The sequence below is a fragment of the Hyla sarda genome, chromosome 9 (assembly GCF_029499605.1).
Source record: "Hyla sarda isolate aHylSar1 chromosome 9, aHylSar1.hap1, whole genome shotgun sequence".
Classification (NCBI taxonomy): Eukaryota; Metazoa; Chordata; class Amphibia; order Anura; family Hylidae; genus Hyla; species Hyla sarda.
Genome location: NC_079197.1, coordinates 109429435 through 109446934, shown reverse-complemented (window position 1 = coordinate 109446934; position 17500 = coordinate 109429435). Strand labels below are relative to the sequence as shown.

General features: G+C 45.7%; 1 protein-coding gene across 2 annotated transcripts in view; it reads right to left on the bottom strand.

Annotated features, from left to right (window-relative positions):
- CD99L2 (CD99 molecule like 2) overlaps positions 1–17500 on the bottom strand; it is a gene marked incomplete in the record, with an annotated part of 117381 nt that overhangs the window by 15012 nt on the left and 84869 nt on the right. For both annotated transcript variants that reach the window (XM_056540628.1, XM_056540629.1), the window contains 1 exon segment: positions 15546–15665. In XM_056540628.1, the coding sequence (XP_056396603.1) occupies positions 15546–15665 (120 nt within the window).

Here is a 17500-nt window from a genome sequence, read left to right as displayed (position 1 = left end):
GTATAGACGCGACAACCAATAGCAAATCGGGGGCGGGGGTTACTTTCGGTTTCCCCGTTCTGCCCACCCACAATAGGCGGGGCAGGACGGGGAAACCAACAGAGATCGGCGCCGAAGGTCATAAACCGATCTGCGGAGGCTACGGGCGATGGTGATCGGCAGGCGGCGAGCAGCTGGCTCCCTGGATCCTACGGAAGCCGGTGAGTTGCCTAGCAACATCTGGAGGGCTACAGTTTAAGACCACTATACAGTGGCCTCTAAGAGGTAGCCCTCCAGATGTCGCAAAACTACAACTACCAGCATGCCAAGACAGCTGTTTGGGCATTCTGGGAGTTGTAGTTTTGCAACAGCTGGAGGTCTACAATTTAGAGACCACTGCACAGTGATCTCCAAACTGTAGCCTTCTAGATCTTGCAAAACTACAACTCGTAGCATGCCCACACAGCTGTTTGCTGTCTGTGTAAGCTGGGATTTGTAGTTTTGCAATATCTGGAGGGCCACAGTTTGGAGATCATTGTGCACTGGTCTCTAAATTGTAGACCTCCAGATGTTGCAAAACCCAGCATGACCAAACAGCAAACCGCTGTCTCGGCATGCTGGGAGTTGTAGTTGCGTACCTCCAGCTGTTGCATAACTACATCTCCCAGCATGCCCTTTGGCGATCAGTACATGCTGGGAGTTGTAGTTTTACAACAGCTGGAGACACACTGGTTGGAAAATACTGAGTTAGGTAACAGAACCTAACTGAAGGTTTTCCCAACCAGTGTGCCTCCAGCTGTTGCAAAAGTACAACTCCCAGCATGCACGGTCTGTCAGTACATGCTGGGAGTTGTAATTTTTAAACAGCTGGATGTCAGATCGCCGGGGTCCCACTGCTGGGGACCCCAGGGATCGCTGCTGCAGCACTCCACTATCATTACTGCGCAGAGCGAGATCGCTCTGCACGCAATGACTGGCAATACAGGGGCGGAGCATCGTTACATCATGACTCCGCCCCTCGTGACATCACGGCCCGCCCCATCAATACGAGTCTATGGGAGGGGGCGTGGCGGACGTCACGCCCCCTGCCATAGACTTGCATTAAGGGGACGGGCCGTGATGTCATGAGGGGCGGAGCCATGAAGTCACGCTGCTCCGGCCCCTGTAACGCCCGTCATTACGCACAGAGCGATCCCCGGGGTCCCCAGCAGCGGGACCGCGGTGATCTGACATCTTATCCCCTATCCTTTGGATAGGGGATAAGATGCCAGGGGCGGAGTACCCCTTTAAGGGGTTAAACAAAAACCCCGATCCTCACAAATAGGGGTAGTTAAGGGTTAAATTAGCTATCCTATATTTTAAGTGGACAAATAAGTAACATGACCAAGTATTATCAAAATATCTCCAGCCATTTGGAAGTTATGCAGTAACATATATTTCCCATAGACTTGTATGATACTTTAAACAAAAACCCCGCCCCTGGCAAATGGGTGTGAGTAAGAGTTAAATTACCTATCCTATGTTTGTTGTTGACATATAAGTAACGTGTGTGCCAAGTTTCATGTTAATATACACACATTGAGTTATATATATATATGCTCTAACTCCCTGCTCTAACACCATTACACCCCTGCTCCCCCTCCCCTGTCTAAGTCTCATCTTCAGTCTATGGTTCTGTAGTACAATTGTCCTTTCTCCTCTGTCCAGCGTGTTCTCACCTCTGCTCTCCTAACTACTGTATATCCTATCTAACTTCTTCACCCCCCCCCCCCCCCACACACACACTCTCTCTCTAAATGGAACCTGCTATCACTTTGATGCTTCCCAAACCAAGTCATAGAGCGGCTTCTCTCCACCCCACTAGCCTTGCTTGACAGATTTCTTGCTATACCCACACAGGGAAAGATCTGTCAATCCAGACTGGCAGGGTGAGGAAATGCCCCTGGGACCTACCTGATTATTTGTGGTTTATGCATCAGGAAAGTGATCACAGGTCCCTTTTAAAAGTGTCTCTAACTTCAAAACATTGTCACAATGTCAATTGGTTCTCTTTTAAGGCTGAAAAAAATGTATTTTAAAAGGAAATTTTTATTTTTATAATGAACCTTTAATTTTTAATAAAGTGTTTTTTTTTAAATAATAGACAGATCGCAGCGAGTGTCACTTCTGACACCTGTTGCGATCTGTCTATTAAGGCAGGTACTACAGCTCCCAGCATTGAGCAGAGTGTGCTCCATGTTGGGAGTAGTAGTACCTACAGTTAAGGAAAGATCACAGCGGATGTAACTCCTGACACCCGCTGTGATCCTCCTGTATAATGTATAGATGCAGCCGGCCACTCTTCTATGGTCTCCTGCACTGACGTGTGTATACATACACACACACATTCATATTTCCTGCAGAGAGTTCTCTGCTGGAAATATGAATAGGTGTGTATATACGTCAGTGCAGAAGACCAGAGAAGAGCGGCCAGCTGCATCTATACATTATACAGAAGGATCGCAACGGAACCCGGGCGATCTGTCAATTAGTACAGGAACTACTACTCCCATCAGGGAACAGTGTGTTCCATGCTGGGAGTAGTAGTACCACCTAAAAAAAAAAAAAAAAAAAGTGAAAACACACACTACATTTTTATTATTGTCGGCTATATTTTTAGTGCCCTGCCGGCACATAAATTGATCCCTCTTTAAAAGTTTATAAAAATGTTGTTATAAAAAAAGATAAATTTCATTAAATACAACAAATTTTTCCATCACTATTGTATCTTTTTTATTTTTTAATCGTACCCTACGAAGTTTTATTTAAAAAAAAAAAAAGGTATCTCCATCACTTTTTAAAAACAGCCTGAAAAACGCCAAAGTTAAAACCCACATGGCATTTTTCTCTGCGTTTTTTTACTCCCATAGACGTCTATGGAAGAAAAACACCACAATTTCAGGGGGGAAAAAAAACGCCATAGGCTCAACATGCTGCGATTTTGCAAAACTGCCAAGGAGCTGAAATACGCAAAAAAAATAAAAAATTAATAAATAAAATAAAAACGCCAAACTGAAAAACGCCAAGTGGAAAAAGAATTTTGCGATTTCTCATTGATTTACAGCTAACATCTGGCCGCAGCGTTTTTTGGCCAAAAAAAGAATTGGGGGTTTCCACAAAAAAAACAAAGAAACAACAAGTGGAATTCCAGCCTAATAATCAGTCCAGATCTGGGTGTTCAGATGGGTGTTAAATACAGCCGGGAAAGTTGATGGACTGAGCGCTTTTTTCCCCGACTTGCTGCAATCTCAGTTTAACCCCAAGAGAGGAGATGGGCTCCACAGACTTACAATGGGACTAGTCTGCTACAGTGAGACAGAAAAGGCAGCTAGCCAGGAAGTTAAGCACTTCAGCCAGATTAACCCCTTAAAGGACATCTGCAGCGCTCATACAGTTTACCTCTTCTGATAGCTCTTTCAAATACCTTTTCAACGATACCTCATTTGTCAAATTTGGCCCAGCCATTCTCTTGCCACCTTGCCACCTGTAGCAGTAAGCAGCCATGTCATAAAGACTACATTTCCCATGACTCCCTGCGCCAGCTTCCTGTTAGCTGCTGCTCTCTCCCCCTCCTCTCCCCCCCCCCGAGGAAATTATAATAAATTATAATAAAGTGACGCCCACAGCTCCTTCCCTTGTGGTAATCTCCTCCCATCCTCCCCCTCCCAGCTCATCAGCCCTCTCTACATGTACTGATAGGCTGCGGCCCCTAGTGCTGGGCGGTATACCGTTATGAACCGGATACAGTTTTTTTTTCCTCCCACGGTATGGATTTTTGCCCATACCGCTATACCGGTCGGCCCCTCCCCCACCCTCTGGATGAATTGTAGAGCCCAGCACGGCGCCCTCACTTGTCCCGGTGTGCTTCTGTGGCCCGATAGAAGCTAATCCATTTACTGTGTCCCCCCGCTGCGCCTGTCAGCCAGTGTTCCCGCGAGCACGATCAATCCCCACCGCTAGCGGGATCCATGTGTCCACTAGCAGTGTCACAAGAATGCAGAGCGCGGCTCTGTTCCCCGTCCCTGTCAGCTCTCAGGGTACGGGAACAGATTTAAAAGCCTCGCGCGCGGCCAACGTAGTACTGCGCAGGCGCAGCACTACGCAAGTAGCGTAGGGCTAACGTAGGCAGCGCTAGGAGCCTAGCGTTAGCCCTACGCTAATTGCGCAGTACTAAGTTAGCTGCGCGCAAGGCTTTTAAATCTGTTCCCGTACCCTGAGAGCTGACAGGGACGGGGAAAAGAGCTGCGCTGGGCATTCTTGTGACACCGCTAGTGGGCACAGGGACCCTCGCGGGGGGGGGGGGGGGGGGGGAAGACAGGCGGTAATACCATAATACTGCGATAATAAAAAAAAATACCGTGATATTCATTTTAGGCCATATCGCCCAGCACTAGTGGCCCCTACTGTGCGCTCAGCCAATCAGGGCTGAGCGCATAACAACATTATGAATATTTATAAGATGGGAGGAGAGGGGCCGGCACGACGAGCGGCAGGGGGAGTGAAGCAATCCCCCAGCGCATTATGGGCATTTGTGATGTAGCGTTGACGCTACACGCGTTAGGGGACCAGGAGATGACTTCCGGTGGCGGCATAGCAGAGAAATGGGACCAGCCAGGTAATGGATCCCATTTAGAAACTTATATAACTTGTGATATTATTACATTTGGGCCCTAATTTGCTAGCGCTGCAGTGGTCCTTTAATGACCAGGGGTTTTTCTGTTTTTGCACTTTAATTTTTTCCTCCTTACCTTAAAAAAATCATAACTCAATTTTGCACCTAAAAATCCATATGATGGCTTATTTTTGGTGCCACCAAGTCTACTTTGTGACATCAGTCATTTTACCCAAATATCTATGACTAAACAAAATAAAAATCATTGTGCGACAAAATTGAAGAAAAAACACAATTTTGTAACTTTTGGGGGCTTCCATTTCTACGCAGTACATTTTTGGGTAAAAATAACACCTTCTCTTTATTCTGTAGGTACATATGATTAAAATGATACCCTACTTTTGTAGGTTTGATTTTGTCGTACTTCTGGAAAAAATAAACTACATGCAGGAAAATGTATACGTTTAAAATGGTCATCTTCTGACCCCTATAACTTTATTTTTCCGTGAATGGGGCGGTATGAGGGCTAATTTTTTGCGGCCTGATCTGAAGTTTTTAGCGGTGCCATTTTTGTATTGATCTGACATTTTGATCGCTTTTTATTCATTTTTTCATGATATAAAAAGTTACCAAAAATAAACTATTTTGGACTTTGGAATTTTTTTGCGCATACGCCATTGACCGTGCGGTTTAATTAACAATATATTTTTATAACTGACATTTCCGAACGTGGCGATACCACATTTGTTTATTTTTATCTATGTTTTTTTTTTTATTTTTATGGGAAAGGGGGGGGGGGGGAGGTGATTCAAACTTATTAGGGAAGGGGTTAAATGAACTTTATTAACTTTTTTTCTCCCCACTTTTTTTTGCAGTGTTCTAGCTCCCATAGGGGGCTATAACACTGCACACACTGTTCTTTTACACTGATCAATGGTTTCTCGTAGGAAACCATTGATCAATGATTCTGCCGCTTGACTGCTCATGCCTGGGTCTCAGGCACTGAGCAGTCATTCGGCAATCGGACACCTGAAGGCAAGGTAAGGGACCCTCCTGCTATGTCACAGCGGTGTCGCATGCTATTAACCCTTTAGACGCAGCGTTCAAAGTTGAACGTCACGTCTTAAGTGAAAGTAAAACAGTGCCGGTTAGCTCAGTGGGCTGTTCGGGATGGCCGCGGTGAAATCGCGGCATCCCGAATAGCCCCCTATGGTTGCTAGAACACTGCAACATAGCAATTATCGCATTATCGGCAAGGTAATTGTTGATACCGATAACGTCCAAAATCGTGATTATGGGCCGATAATATTGGCCAAACTGATAATCGGTCGATCCCTACTCAGGATGTACCGGAACGTCCTTGGTCCTTAACAGGTTAAGGACCAGGCCCATTTTGGCCTTAAAGGGGTACTCCCGTGGAAAAAGGAGATTTTTTAACAGTTACCGTAAAATCTTTCTCGAAGGATCCATTGGGGGACACAGACCGTGGGTGTATGTTGCTGTCTCTAGGAGGTGTGACACTATGGTAATAAAAAAAAAAAGTCAGCTCCTCCCAGCAGGATATACCCGCCTTCAGGCTCTGAGCTAATCAGTTTAAGTTCCAGAGCAATAGGAGGAGACCATCAGGTTAAAGACCCAAAACTGTCCAAGGACCAGAAGAACAAACATAACTGAACACACCCTCGGACAGAGAACCAAAGGAAAAATCCCCAAAAAGGGCGGGAGCTGTGTCCCCCAATGGATCCTTCGAGAAAGAGATTTTACGGTGTTAAAAAATCTCCTTTTCTCTATCGGCTCCATTGGGGGACACAGACCGTGGGACGTACCAAAGCCGTCCCTTGGGTGGGCAGACAATCGGTCAGGCAGACGGCTGTTCCACTGCCACCTGCAACACTTTACTACCCAGACTAGCATCAGCTGATGCGAAGTATGAACTCGGTAAAACCTTGAGAAAGTGTGCAAAGACGACCAGGTAGCCGCCTTGCAAATCTGCGAGGCCGAGGCTCTATTCTGGAGAGCCCAGGATGCACCGACAGAAACGTGTGGAATGAGCCACAACCCTGAAAAGGAGGAATCTTCCCCATACAGCGATAGTCTTCCGAAATGGCAGACCAAATCCACCAAGAAATAGTGGCCTTGGAAGAAGGTTGTCCCCTGCGACGACCTTCCGTAAGGACGAAAAAGGAAGCGCACTGACTAAACGAAGAGGTGATGGAGAGATAAGACCGAACAGCCTGGACCATGTCCAACATGTGAGTAAGCGCTCCTTAGGATGAGAAGGAGCAGGACAGAAGGACAAAGAAGGACAATAGGCAAAAAGGAAGGGTCTGGCCTGAAAACTACCTTGTCCTGGTGGATCACCAGGAACGGAGAATGGCAGGAAAGAGCTGCCAATTCAAACCCCCTCCAGATGGAGGTGATAACAAGAAACGGCACTTTCCAGGAAAGTAGACGGAGAAACACCTTTCTAAGGGGCTCAAAGGGTGCACCCTGGAGGGCACTCAGAACCAAATTCAAGTGCCAAGGGGGAGAGGGTGACCGATAAGGAGGGACAGCGCGCGCCACTCCTTGGAGGAAGGTCCAGATATGAGAATTAGAAGCCAGGGGCCGCTGGAAAAGAACAGAAAGGGCCAAAACCTGACCTAAAAGTGAACTGAGAGAGACAACCCCAGTTCCAACCCTGACTGCAAAAAGGAGAGAAGATGGGGAACAGAGAAGGTTACCAGGGAGAAGTCCTGAGCTTCACACCAACGAAAGTAAGACCGCCAAGTACGGTGGTAAATTCTTGCGGAAGAGGGCATACGAGCATTGAGCATGGTGTGAATGACTTGGGAAGAGAACCCGCGGGCCCTCAAAACGGCAGGCTCAACTGCCACGCCATCAAATGCAGCGACTGTAAATTGGGGTGGCAAAGAGTTCCCTGAGAGAGCAGGTCCGGGCGGAGCTGAAGGCGCAGTGGAGCGTCGTCCAGGAGCCCGAATACGTCGGCGTACCAGGACCTTAGAGGCCAATCTGGAGCTACCAGAATGGCGGGGACTTCCTCACCACCCTGGGAAGGAGCGGAAGAGGAGGGAACAGATAGGGTAGGGCAAACCCCGCCCAGGGAATCACTAGGGCGTCCCCGGCCAGAGCTCGAGGGTCCCGGAACTTGGCACAAACGGAAGAATCTTCCGAATGTGGCGAAACGCGAAGAGATCCATGTCCGGAACGCCCCAGAGGTTGCAGAGCTGCGTGAAGACCTTCGGATGTAGAGACCACTCGCCGGGGTCGCTTCCCAGTTGAGCACTTCTGGAATGTGAATTGCCGAAATGGCCGGAACCTTGTTCTCCGCCCAGGTGAGAATCTTGGTTACCTCGGCCATGGCTGCCGAGCTGCGAGTGCCGCCCTGTAGATTTATGTATGCCACGACTAAACGCGGACAGGACGGGACTGAAGACGGGCCTCCCAATGAAGAATACAAAGAAGAATCGCCCGTAATTCCAATATGTTTATCGGAAGAAGGGTCTCCTGGGGAGACCAGAGTCCCTGAACCGTTCGATCCCTGAACACGCCACCCCAGTCCGACAGGCTGGCATCCGTTGTAACAACCTGCCAGTGAAGGGGAAGAAACGACCGCCCCTGGGGAAGAAGGGGGGGAGCGGAGCCACCAGAGCAGAGCCTGACGGACCCTGCAAGGGAGAACAACTTGACGATCGAGGGACAGAGTAGACCTGTTCCACGACTTCCATACAAGTGCGGATGAAGAATGATACCCGGGTCCGAAGGGAGCGGACCCCCGACCAGAGTGTCAGACGTTTGTCCGGCAGAAGACAATGTCGAATCGAAGACCCAGGAAGGTCAGAGACTGGGTAGGACGGCGGACTGACTTGTCCCGGTTGACCATCCACCCGAAGCGAGTCAGAGTGAAGGAGAGAGTGACTTACAGATTCTCCAGAGTCTGGGCTTTGGTTGGAGCCTTGATGAGAAGGCCGTCCAGATAGGGTATCCCCGAGCTTCCCCTCGACCGTAACAGGCCCATCACTGACGCAAAGATCTTTGTAAAGACCCGAGGAGCTGTGGCTAGACCGAAGGGGAGGGCTACGAATTGAAAGTGCCCTTCCGGAACCGCAATGCGGAGGTACAGATGATGGTCTGGGAATATTGGCACATGGAGGTAGGCATGCTTGATGTCCACCGATGAAAGGAATTCCCCTTGTTCCAGAGACGCCACCAACGAATGGAGAGATTCCATTCGGAAGTGGCGGAAGAGAAGAAGACGGTTGAGACACTTGAGGTCTAGGATTGGTCGCACAAAACAGTTCTTCTTGGGGAACACAAAAAGAATTGAATAGAAACCCCGAAACCGTTCCCCTGGAGGAACGGGAACAAACACCCCCTGGAGAAGCAGAGACTGGACAACCGCTAAAAATTTCTTCGCCAGAGGAGGAGACCGGGGGGCCCAGAATCGAAAAAAAAAGAAGAGATCCCTCGGAAGGGAGGCAAATTCGATTCGGTAACCATTGGACACCCCATCCCTGACCCAAAAGTCCTGAATGTGCGAGGTCCAGATGTCTCGAAGAAGCAAGAGATGACCTCCCACCAGAGAAGAAACGCGGGTGGGGGCCCCACTTAATGCAGAAGTGGGTTTGCGGTTGCCTGATTTGGGCGCAAAACGGCCAGACCGGATGGGGTCCGACTTCCAAGACGGGCATGCCCGGAACGAGGGAGCCTTCTTGTCCCACCAGGACGCCTGCCCAGACCCTTCGCTGGAGCCAGAGGTCCGAAAGGACCGAGGAAAAAGGACTTTCTTAGGGAAGTAGGGAGAGCCTTATTTAGAGGTACTCTTACCTCCCGTTGCCTCAGAGATAATCTCATCAAGGCGATTGCCAAAAAGACGGCCCCCTGTATAGGGGAGCTCCGTGAGAGACCTTTTGGAAGCGGCATCCGCATTCCAAGATTTAAGCCACATAGGTGACCCACTGCAAGGGCAGAACAACGGGCTGACTGCATGGAAGCTGCGCACAGGAAGTCCCCAGCTTTAGAGCATTGGAGAGCCAGAGCAGATAGACCCCCAGGAGAGGATCCTGCTAAGATATCCTGATTGAGCTTTTGGCACCACTCCGACAATGTCTTGAACACCCATGTCGAGGCGAAGATGGGAAGAAGAGAAAAGCCAGCTGCTTCAGAAGCAAACTTCGCTAAGGATTCTACCTTCTTGTCCGTGGGATCCTGGAAGGCAGCGGCATCTGCCAGAGGCAGTGTAGTCGCCTTAGAGATCCGGGAGATTGGTGGATCCACTGAGAGAGGGGAAACCACCTTAGCGACAAAGACTTTGTCAATGGATAACGTTCTTGAATTGTCTCGATTCCCGGGAACCTCTTGTCTGGATGTTTCCATGCAGATTCCAGAATGTCGTTAAAGTCAGCGTGAGAGCTGAACCTTTGAGGTGCTGACTTAGCATGATGAAAGGATACTTCTGGATTGACATCCGAAGATCCTGGGTCCTCTAAGGAAAGGTGTCTCTTATGGCTGTCACCAATCAGTTAACAGTTGCAATTGAGTCCGAGCAGTCCTCTGAGTCAGATGCCGGCTCGGAAAACTCTTCCACCAGTTCACCAGGGGAATGAGAATGATTAGAGGCAGACCTGGAGGGGGGGGGCGACCCTGACCGGGTACGAGGCTCTGGCGTGGCAGAGCGGCTACACCGAGAATGTCCTCTGGAGGAGCGACGTTTGTGCCCAGATGACGGGGGGGCGGGACCCACGAGAGGAACGCTCACGTCTATCTGAAGACTCAATGGAAGAGTCAGACGAGGCACCCCTAGTATGCTTGAGGCGCAGGCCCTCTCAGAGGTCCTGCGCAGGGAAGACCCCTTCAAGGCGGACACCACTTCCCGGGGGCCTCAGCCACCGAAACGGGAGACTTGGGTCAAGTCAGCCATATACTGGGTAAGAGAAGAAACCCAGGCTGGTGGGGTAGCCGATAGAAAACATCAACTGGTGCCAGAAAGTTAAACAGATTTGTAAATTACTTCTATTAAAAAATCTTAATCCTTCCAGTACTTTTTAGGGGCTATATACTACAGAAGAAATTTTTTCTTTTTGGATTTCTCTGATGTCACAACCACAGTGCTCTCTGCTGACCTCTGTTGTCCATTTTTGGAACTGTCCAGAGCAGGAGAAAATCCCCATAGCAAACATGCTGCTCTGGACAGTTCCTAAAATGGACAGGTGTCAGCAGAGAGCACTGTGGTCATGACATCAGAGTAATACAAAAAGGAAAGCATTTCCTCTGTAGTATACAGCCTAGGGCTGGGCGGTATACCGGTTCATATCGAATACCGAAATTTTTGGGCTGCACAATATGAATTTTTCCCATACCGCAATAGCGGTTTGGCCCCTCCCCCTTGGGAATGAATTATCAGCCCAGCGCAGCGCTGTCCCCACATCGGGGAACTAATCATACGTGACCCGCTAGCGCTGTTCTGCTCCCCCCACCAAATCATGTTACCCGCCAGCGCTGTTCTGTTCCCTCCCAATTAATTATCAGCCCAGCGGGGTACTTCTCACATATTTCACCCGCAAACACTGCCCTCCTCCTCTTTGTTGGGGGCCACCAGCGCTGGAACTCGCTGTACGCCAGTGGTCTCCAACCTGCGGACCTCCAGATGTTGCAAAACTACAACTTCCAGCATGCCTGGACAGCCAACGGCTGTCCGGGCATGCTGGGAGTTGTAGTCTTGCAACAGCTGGAGGTCTGCAGGTTGGAGACCACTGCTGTACACTGTATCCCTATGCCCGGGCTACTCCCTGAGGAAGCCAAACGGCGAAACGACGTTGGGGTGCTGGTGTTGTGTGGGTAGGTACACTGTCTATGTCTCCCAGCTTGTGCTCTGTGAGTGGGGAAGCTCTATGGTAATGCTGCTTTTTGTGCTCAAGATGGGCGGGTATTGATTGTTATCCCGCAGTTCTTTTGAGCTCTTATTCGCACACTATTATTCGCCTTTCCCCTTCCTCCTGACCACTCGCTGGAGGCCATTTATTCAGTGACCTCCTTATTTAGGTATGGTTATCTGTGCAAGTTTTACATGACTGATATGTGTAACTTATAATTTTTGTTATACTGGTGGCACTACTCTTTAGATAGGAATAACTATGTCATGTTTTGCATTTATGCTAATTTATGATATATTACCTACCCTACCAACCCCAGTTTTAGTCTGGCTATATTGTCCTTTTTAATTGTTTTTATCTAATGATGTTCTCAATAAAGTTTATTATTAATGTATGAAATTGATGTTCAAGTGTGTATATAGGATCTCTTGTTAGTTACTAACACACTCGACTTAATATATATTGGTACTATTTTGCCCTTTCTTTGGATCTCCTATGCCCGGGCTGCAAAAGATAAAGAAAATAAACTTTAACTTACCTACGTCGGCCTTACGCTGGGGACTGGAACCTCGGACAGCCGTCAGCTTATCACCGGCCGGAGCAATGTCCCGCCCCGGCCAGTGATAGGATGAGCCCATCTGTCATGTAAAAAGCCGGCTTCTTATGCTGGGAGTTGTAAGCTTACAACATCTGGAGGTCCGCAGGTTGGAGACCACTGGCGTACAGCGAGTTCCAGCGCCGGTGGCCCCCAACAAAGAGGAGGAGGGCAGTGTTTGCGGGTGACATATGTGAGTAGTACCCCGCTGGGCTGATAATTAATTGGGGGGGGGAGCAGAAGAGCGCTCGCGGGTCACGTGATTTGGCGTGGGGGTGAAAGAAATACTGTTATATACCGTGGAACCGCCATAAGTTACAAAAATACCGTGATACACATATTTGGTCATACCGCCCAGCTCTAATGCAGCCCATAAAATGTATTGGAAGGATTAAGATTTTTTAATAGAAGCTCACCTGTTCCACCCATGCACGGCCAGCCTCAAGGTTCAAAGGAGAAAGCATAGGAGACTGTGGAGCCAGCACTGTGTAAAACCATTCCTTTATTGAAATCCAGGTTAAAAGTCCATAGACAAGCAGAGGAAAAATTGAGCACTAGGACAAAAGTGCATGTGTGCAAGGTTGGAGCCCGAAGCATCTAGAGGTGTTCCAACCTTGCACACATGCACTTTTGTCCTAGTGCTCAATTTTTCCTCTGCTTGTCTATGGACTTTTAACCTGGATTTCAAAAAAGGAATGGTTTTACACAGTGCTTTCTCCTAATTTACAAATCTGTATAAACTTTCTGGCACCAGTTGATTTAAAAAAATAAAACGTTTTCCACGGGAGTACCCCTTTAAGGACCAGACCAATTTTATTTTTGCATTTCTCTTTTTTCCTCCTCGCCTTCTAAAAATCATAACTCTCTTATATTTCCATCCACAGACCCATATGAGGGCTTGTTCTTTGCGTCACAAATTGTACTTTGTAATGACATCACTTATTTTACCACAAATATTTATGTGGGAAAATTGAAAAGAAAACCGCAATTTAGCAAATTTTGGAAGGTTTTGTTTTGACGCTGTACACTTTACGGTAAAAATGACATTTTCTTTATTCTGTGGGTGAATACGATTAAAATGATACCCAAGTTATATGCTTTTCTATAATTGTACCGCCTAAAAAAAATATCAAACCATTTTAAACTAAGTTTGAAATTGCCCTATTTTGACCACCTATTACTTCAAATTTTTCCGTATATGGGGCGATATGAGGGCTCATTTTTTGCGCCATGATCTGTAGTTTATATCAGTACCACTTTTGCCTAGGATTTACTTTTTATACATTTTTTATTAAAAAAAATTTTGGGAGTAAAATGTGACATAAAAGCAGCAATTTTGTACCCATTTTTTTTATTTATTTTATTTTTTTTACATTTACGTCGTTCACCGTACGGGATAACATAATATATTTCAATAGATCAGACTTTTATGCACACGGCAATACCAAATATGTGTTTAAATTTTTATTTTATTTTTAACGCTTTTTGGGGGTAAAATGGGAAAAACTGACGTTTTACCTTTTTATTACGAGAGGGGATTTTACACATTTTTTTTACTTTATATTTTTTTTTTTTTTTTTTACACTTTAATAATCCCCATAGGGGACTAATTATAGCAATCATTTGATTGCTAATACTGTTCAGTGCTATGATTAGGACATAGCACTGCTCAGTATTATCGGTCATCTTCTGCTTTGGTCTGCTCGATCTCAGACCTGAGCAGAAGACCCGGGAGACAGCAGCAGGAGCCAGGTGAGGGGACCTCCGGCTGCCATGCTGGATGATTGGATCCCCGCGGCAGCGCTGAGGACGATCCAATCATCCATTTAAAGTACCTCAATGCCGAAGATACCGTGATCTGTATTGATCACGGCATCTGAGGGGTTAATAGCGGGTCCCTGGCTGCTGATCGCAGCCAGACCTGACTCGCATGATGCGAGCACAGTTCCGGTGCTCGGGGTCATGGCGGAGCGTAAATGTACGTCATGGTGCATTAAGTACCACGGTACCATGACATACACTTATGTCCATTGTCGTTAAAGGGGTATTCCAGGAAAATTATAATTTTTTTTTTTTCATATCAACTGGCTCAAGAAAGTTTAACAGATTTGTAAATTACTTCTATTAAAAAATCTTAATGCTTCCAATAATTATCAGCTGTTGAAGTTGAGTTGTTCTTTTCTTTTTGGCAACAGTGCTCTCTGCTGACATCTCTGCTTGTCTCGGGAACTACACAGAGTAGAAGAGGTTTGCTCAACTTCAGCAGTTCAAAAGTACTGAAAGGATTAAGATTTTTTGTAATAGAAGCAATTTACAAATCTGTTTACCTTTCTGGAGCCAGTTAATATATATATAAAAATTGTTTTCCTGGATAACTCCTTTAACTTTAAGGACCAAGCCCATTTTCACCTTAAGGATCAGGCCAATTTTATTTTTGCATTTTCGTTTTTTTTCCTCCTCGTCTTCTAAAATCCATAACTCTTTCATATTTCCATCTACAGACCCAAATAAGGGCTTGTTTTTTGTGTGACCAATTATTCTTTGTAATGAAACCTTTGATTTTACCATAAAATGTACGGCGAACCCAAAAAAATATTTTCTTCTTAGGGAGGAAATTTAAATGACAACCCCAATTTTGCACATTTTGGAGGGTTTCGCTTTCACACTGTACAATTTACGGTAAAAATTACATGTGTTCTTTATTTTGTGGGTCAATACGATTAAAATGATACCCATGGATAGATACTTTCATATTTTTGTACCGCTTAAAAAATTGTAAAACTTTTTGTACTAAATCAGTAATCTAAAATCGTCCTATTTTGACCACCTATAACTCTTTCATTTTTCCGTATATAGGACGGTATGAGGGCTCATTTTATGCGCCGTCATCTGGCGATACCACATTTGCATATATAAAACTTTTATATCATTTTTGTAATACATTTTTTTTTAAATAAAATGTGACAAAAAAGCTGCATTTTTGGACTTTTTAAAAAATGTTTACGTTTACGCCGTTCACCGTACGGGATCATTAACATTATATTTTGATAGTTCAGACATTTACACATACGGCAATACCAAATATGTTTATATAAAAAAATATTTACGCTTTTTGGGGGTAAAAAGGGAAAAACGGACAATATTTATTTTTATTGGGGGAGGGGATTTTTCCCTTTTTTTTACTTTTCATTTTTACATTTCTCACGCGAGCACCACTCCGATGCTTGTGGTCATACACAGGACGCAAATGTACGTCCTGGTGTGGGAAGTCCCGCCAAACCAGGACGTACATTTACGTCCGTGGTCGTTAAGGGGTTAAGGATCAGTGGGGTGTGAACACTAAGACCCCAACCATGCTAAATGTTTGGCGTATCTAGAATAGGTTAGGTTTTTTTTATTATAAAGTAACAGTAACCATTTAAGCATATTCAATGAAAAAATCACATACGTTGAATACTGAAGCAGAATTTCTTCTGTTGATAGGAGATATAGCTGGACACAGCACCAACTAGTGCCATCACCAAAGCGCTTGCAATCCCTGCAATGGCTCCAGGTTCATTTATGGCTCCTGTCATGAGAAAGAGGTAATAAAGGTGATATTGTAAGCAGAAGTCTTAATACTCTATTTAGCCATTATTTATTCTTGTTTCTGGAAAAGCTCTTATATAATGGGAAGAGGATGTATGGCTGTAGAACACACACACACACATTATATATATATATATATATATATATATATATATATATATATAATAATGTATTTTTTCAAGTGCACCTGACAGATTCCACAAAAAAAAAAATAATGTTACTCCATTCCTAATCCTAATTTTCATGCCTCTATCACCTATATTTATCATAAGAATCCCTCTTTTAGTTAGCTCACAGTGTTAGAAATCCTCTCAGGGGAAGGGGGCACATCCCTCCCTTGTGGTCAGGGCCAGCATTAAGGCAGAGCAAATTGGGCAATTGCCAGGGGCCCCCATCCCCCATGGGCCCCCTGTGGACTGCTACATTGTTTGCAGCTCGGGGAATGTGTGAGAGTGCAGCCAGCACCATTTAGAAGTGAGCCTTGCTGCTTCTTAAAAGCTCTCAGCAGAAGCCATTCATGTAGTGATGGCAAGGAGGCGCCGGGCTCCTTTAACACCATCTAGTGCAGTGTTTAACAACCAGGGTGCCTCCAGCTGTTGCAAAAATACAACTCCCAGCATGCCTGACAGCCAGAGGCTGTCCGTGCATGATGGAAGTTGTTGTTTTGCAACAGCTGGAGGCACCCTGGTTGGGAAACACTGATATAGTGTGTGAACATGTGTGATGTGAACTATTTCCCTTACATGCATTTTTAGTGTGTTTTGTGTACAGCATGTATATACTCATTATATATATATATGTATATTTGTAATTATACATGGTGTGTATATGTATAGTTTTTTTTTTTTCTGTATGCGATATGTAGTGGTGTATCTGTCACTTGGCAAATATATATACACATACACACAGTCATGGCCGTAAATGTTGGCACCCCTAATTTTTTTCTAGAAAATGAGGTATTTCTCACAGAAAAGGATTGCAGTAACACATGTTTTGCTATACACATGGTTATTCCCTTTGTGTGTATTGGAACTAAACCAAAAAAGGGAGGGAAAAAAGCTAATTGGACATAATGTCACATCAAACTCCAAAAATGGGCTGTACAAAATTATTGTCACCCTTTCAAAATTGTGGAAAAATAAGTTTCAAGCATGTGATGCTCCTTTAAACTGACCTGGGGCAAGTAGCAGGTGTGGACAATATAAAAATCACACCTCAAAGCAGATAAAAAGGAGAGAAGTTCACTTAGTCCTTGCATTGTGTGTCTGTGTGTGCCACACTAAGCATAGACAACAGAAAGAGGAGAAGAGAACTGTCTGAGGACTTGAGAACCAAAATTGTGGAAAAATATTAACAATCTCAAGGTTACAAGTCCAGCTCCAGAGATCTAGATTTGCCTTTGTCCACAGAGCGCAACATTATCAAGAAGTTTGCAACCCATGGCACTGTAGCTAATCTCCCTGGGCATTGACTGAAGAGAAAAATTGATGAAAGGTGTCACTGCAGGATAGTCCGGATGGTGGATAAGCAGCCCCAAACAAGTTCCAAAGATATTCGAGCTGTCCAGGAGGCTCAGGGAGAATAAGTGTCAGCGCAAACTATCTGTTGACATTTAAATGAAATTAAACGCTATGTCAGGAGACCCAGGAGGACCCCACTGCTGACACAGAGACATAAAAAAAAAAAAGAGACTACATTTTGCCAAAATCCTTCTGGGAAAATGTCTTGTGTACAGATGAGACCAAAATAGAGCTTTTTGGTAAAGCACATCATTCTACTGTTTACCGAAAACGGAATGAGGCCTACAAAGTGTTT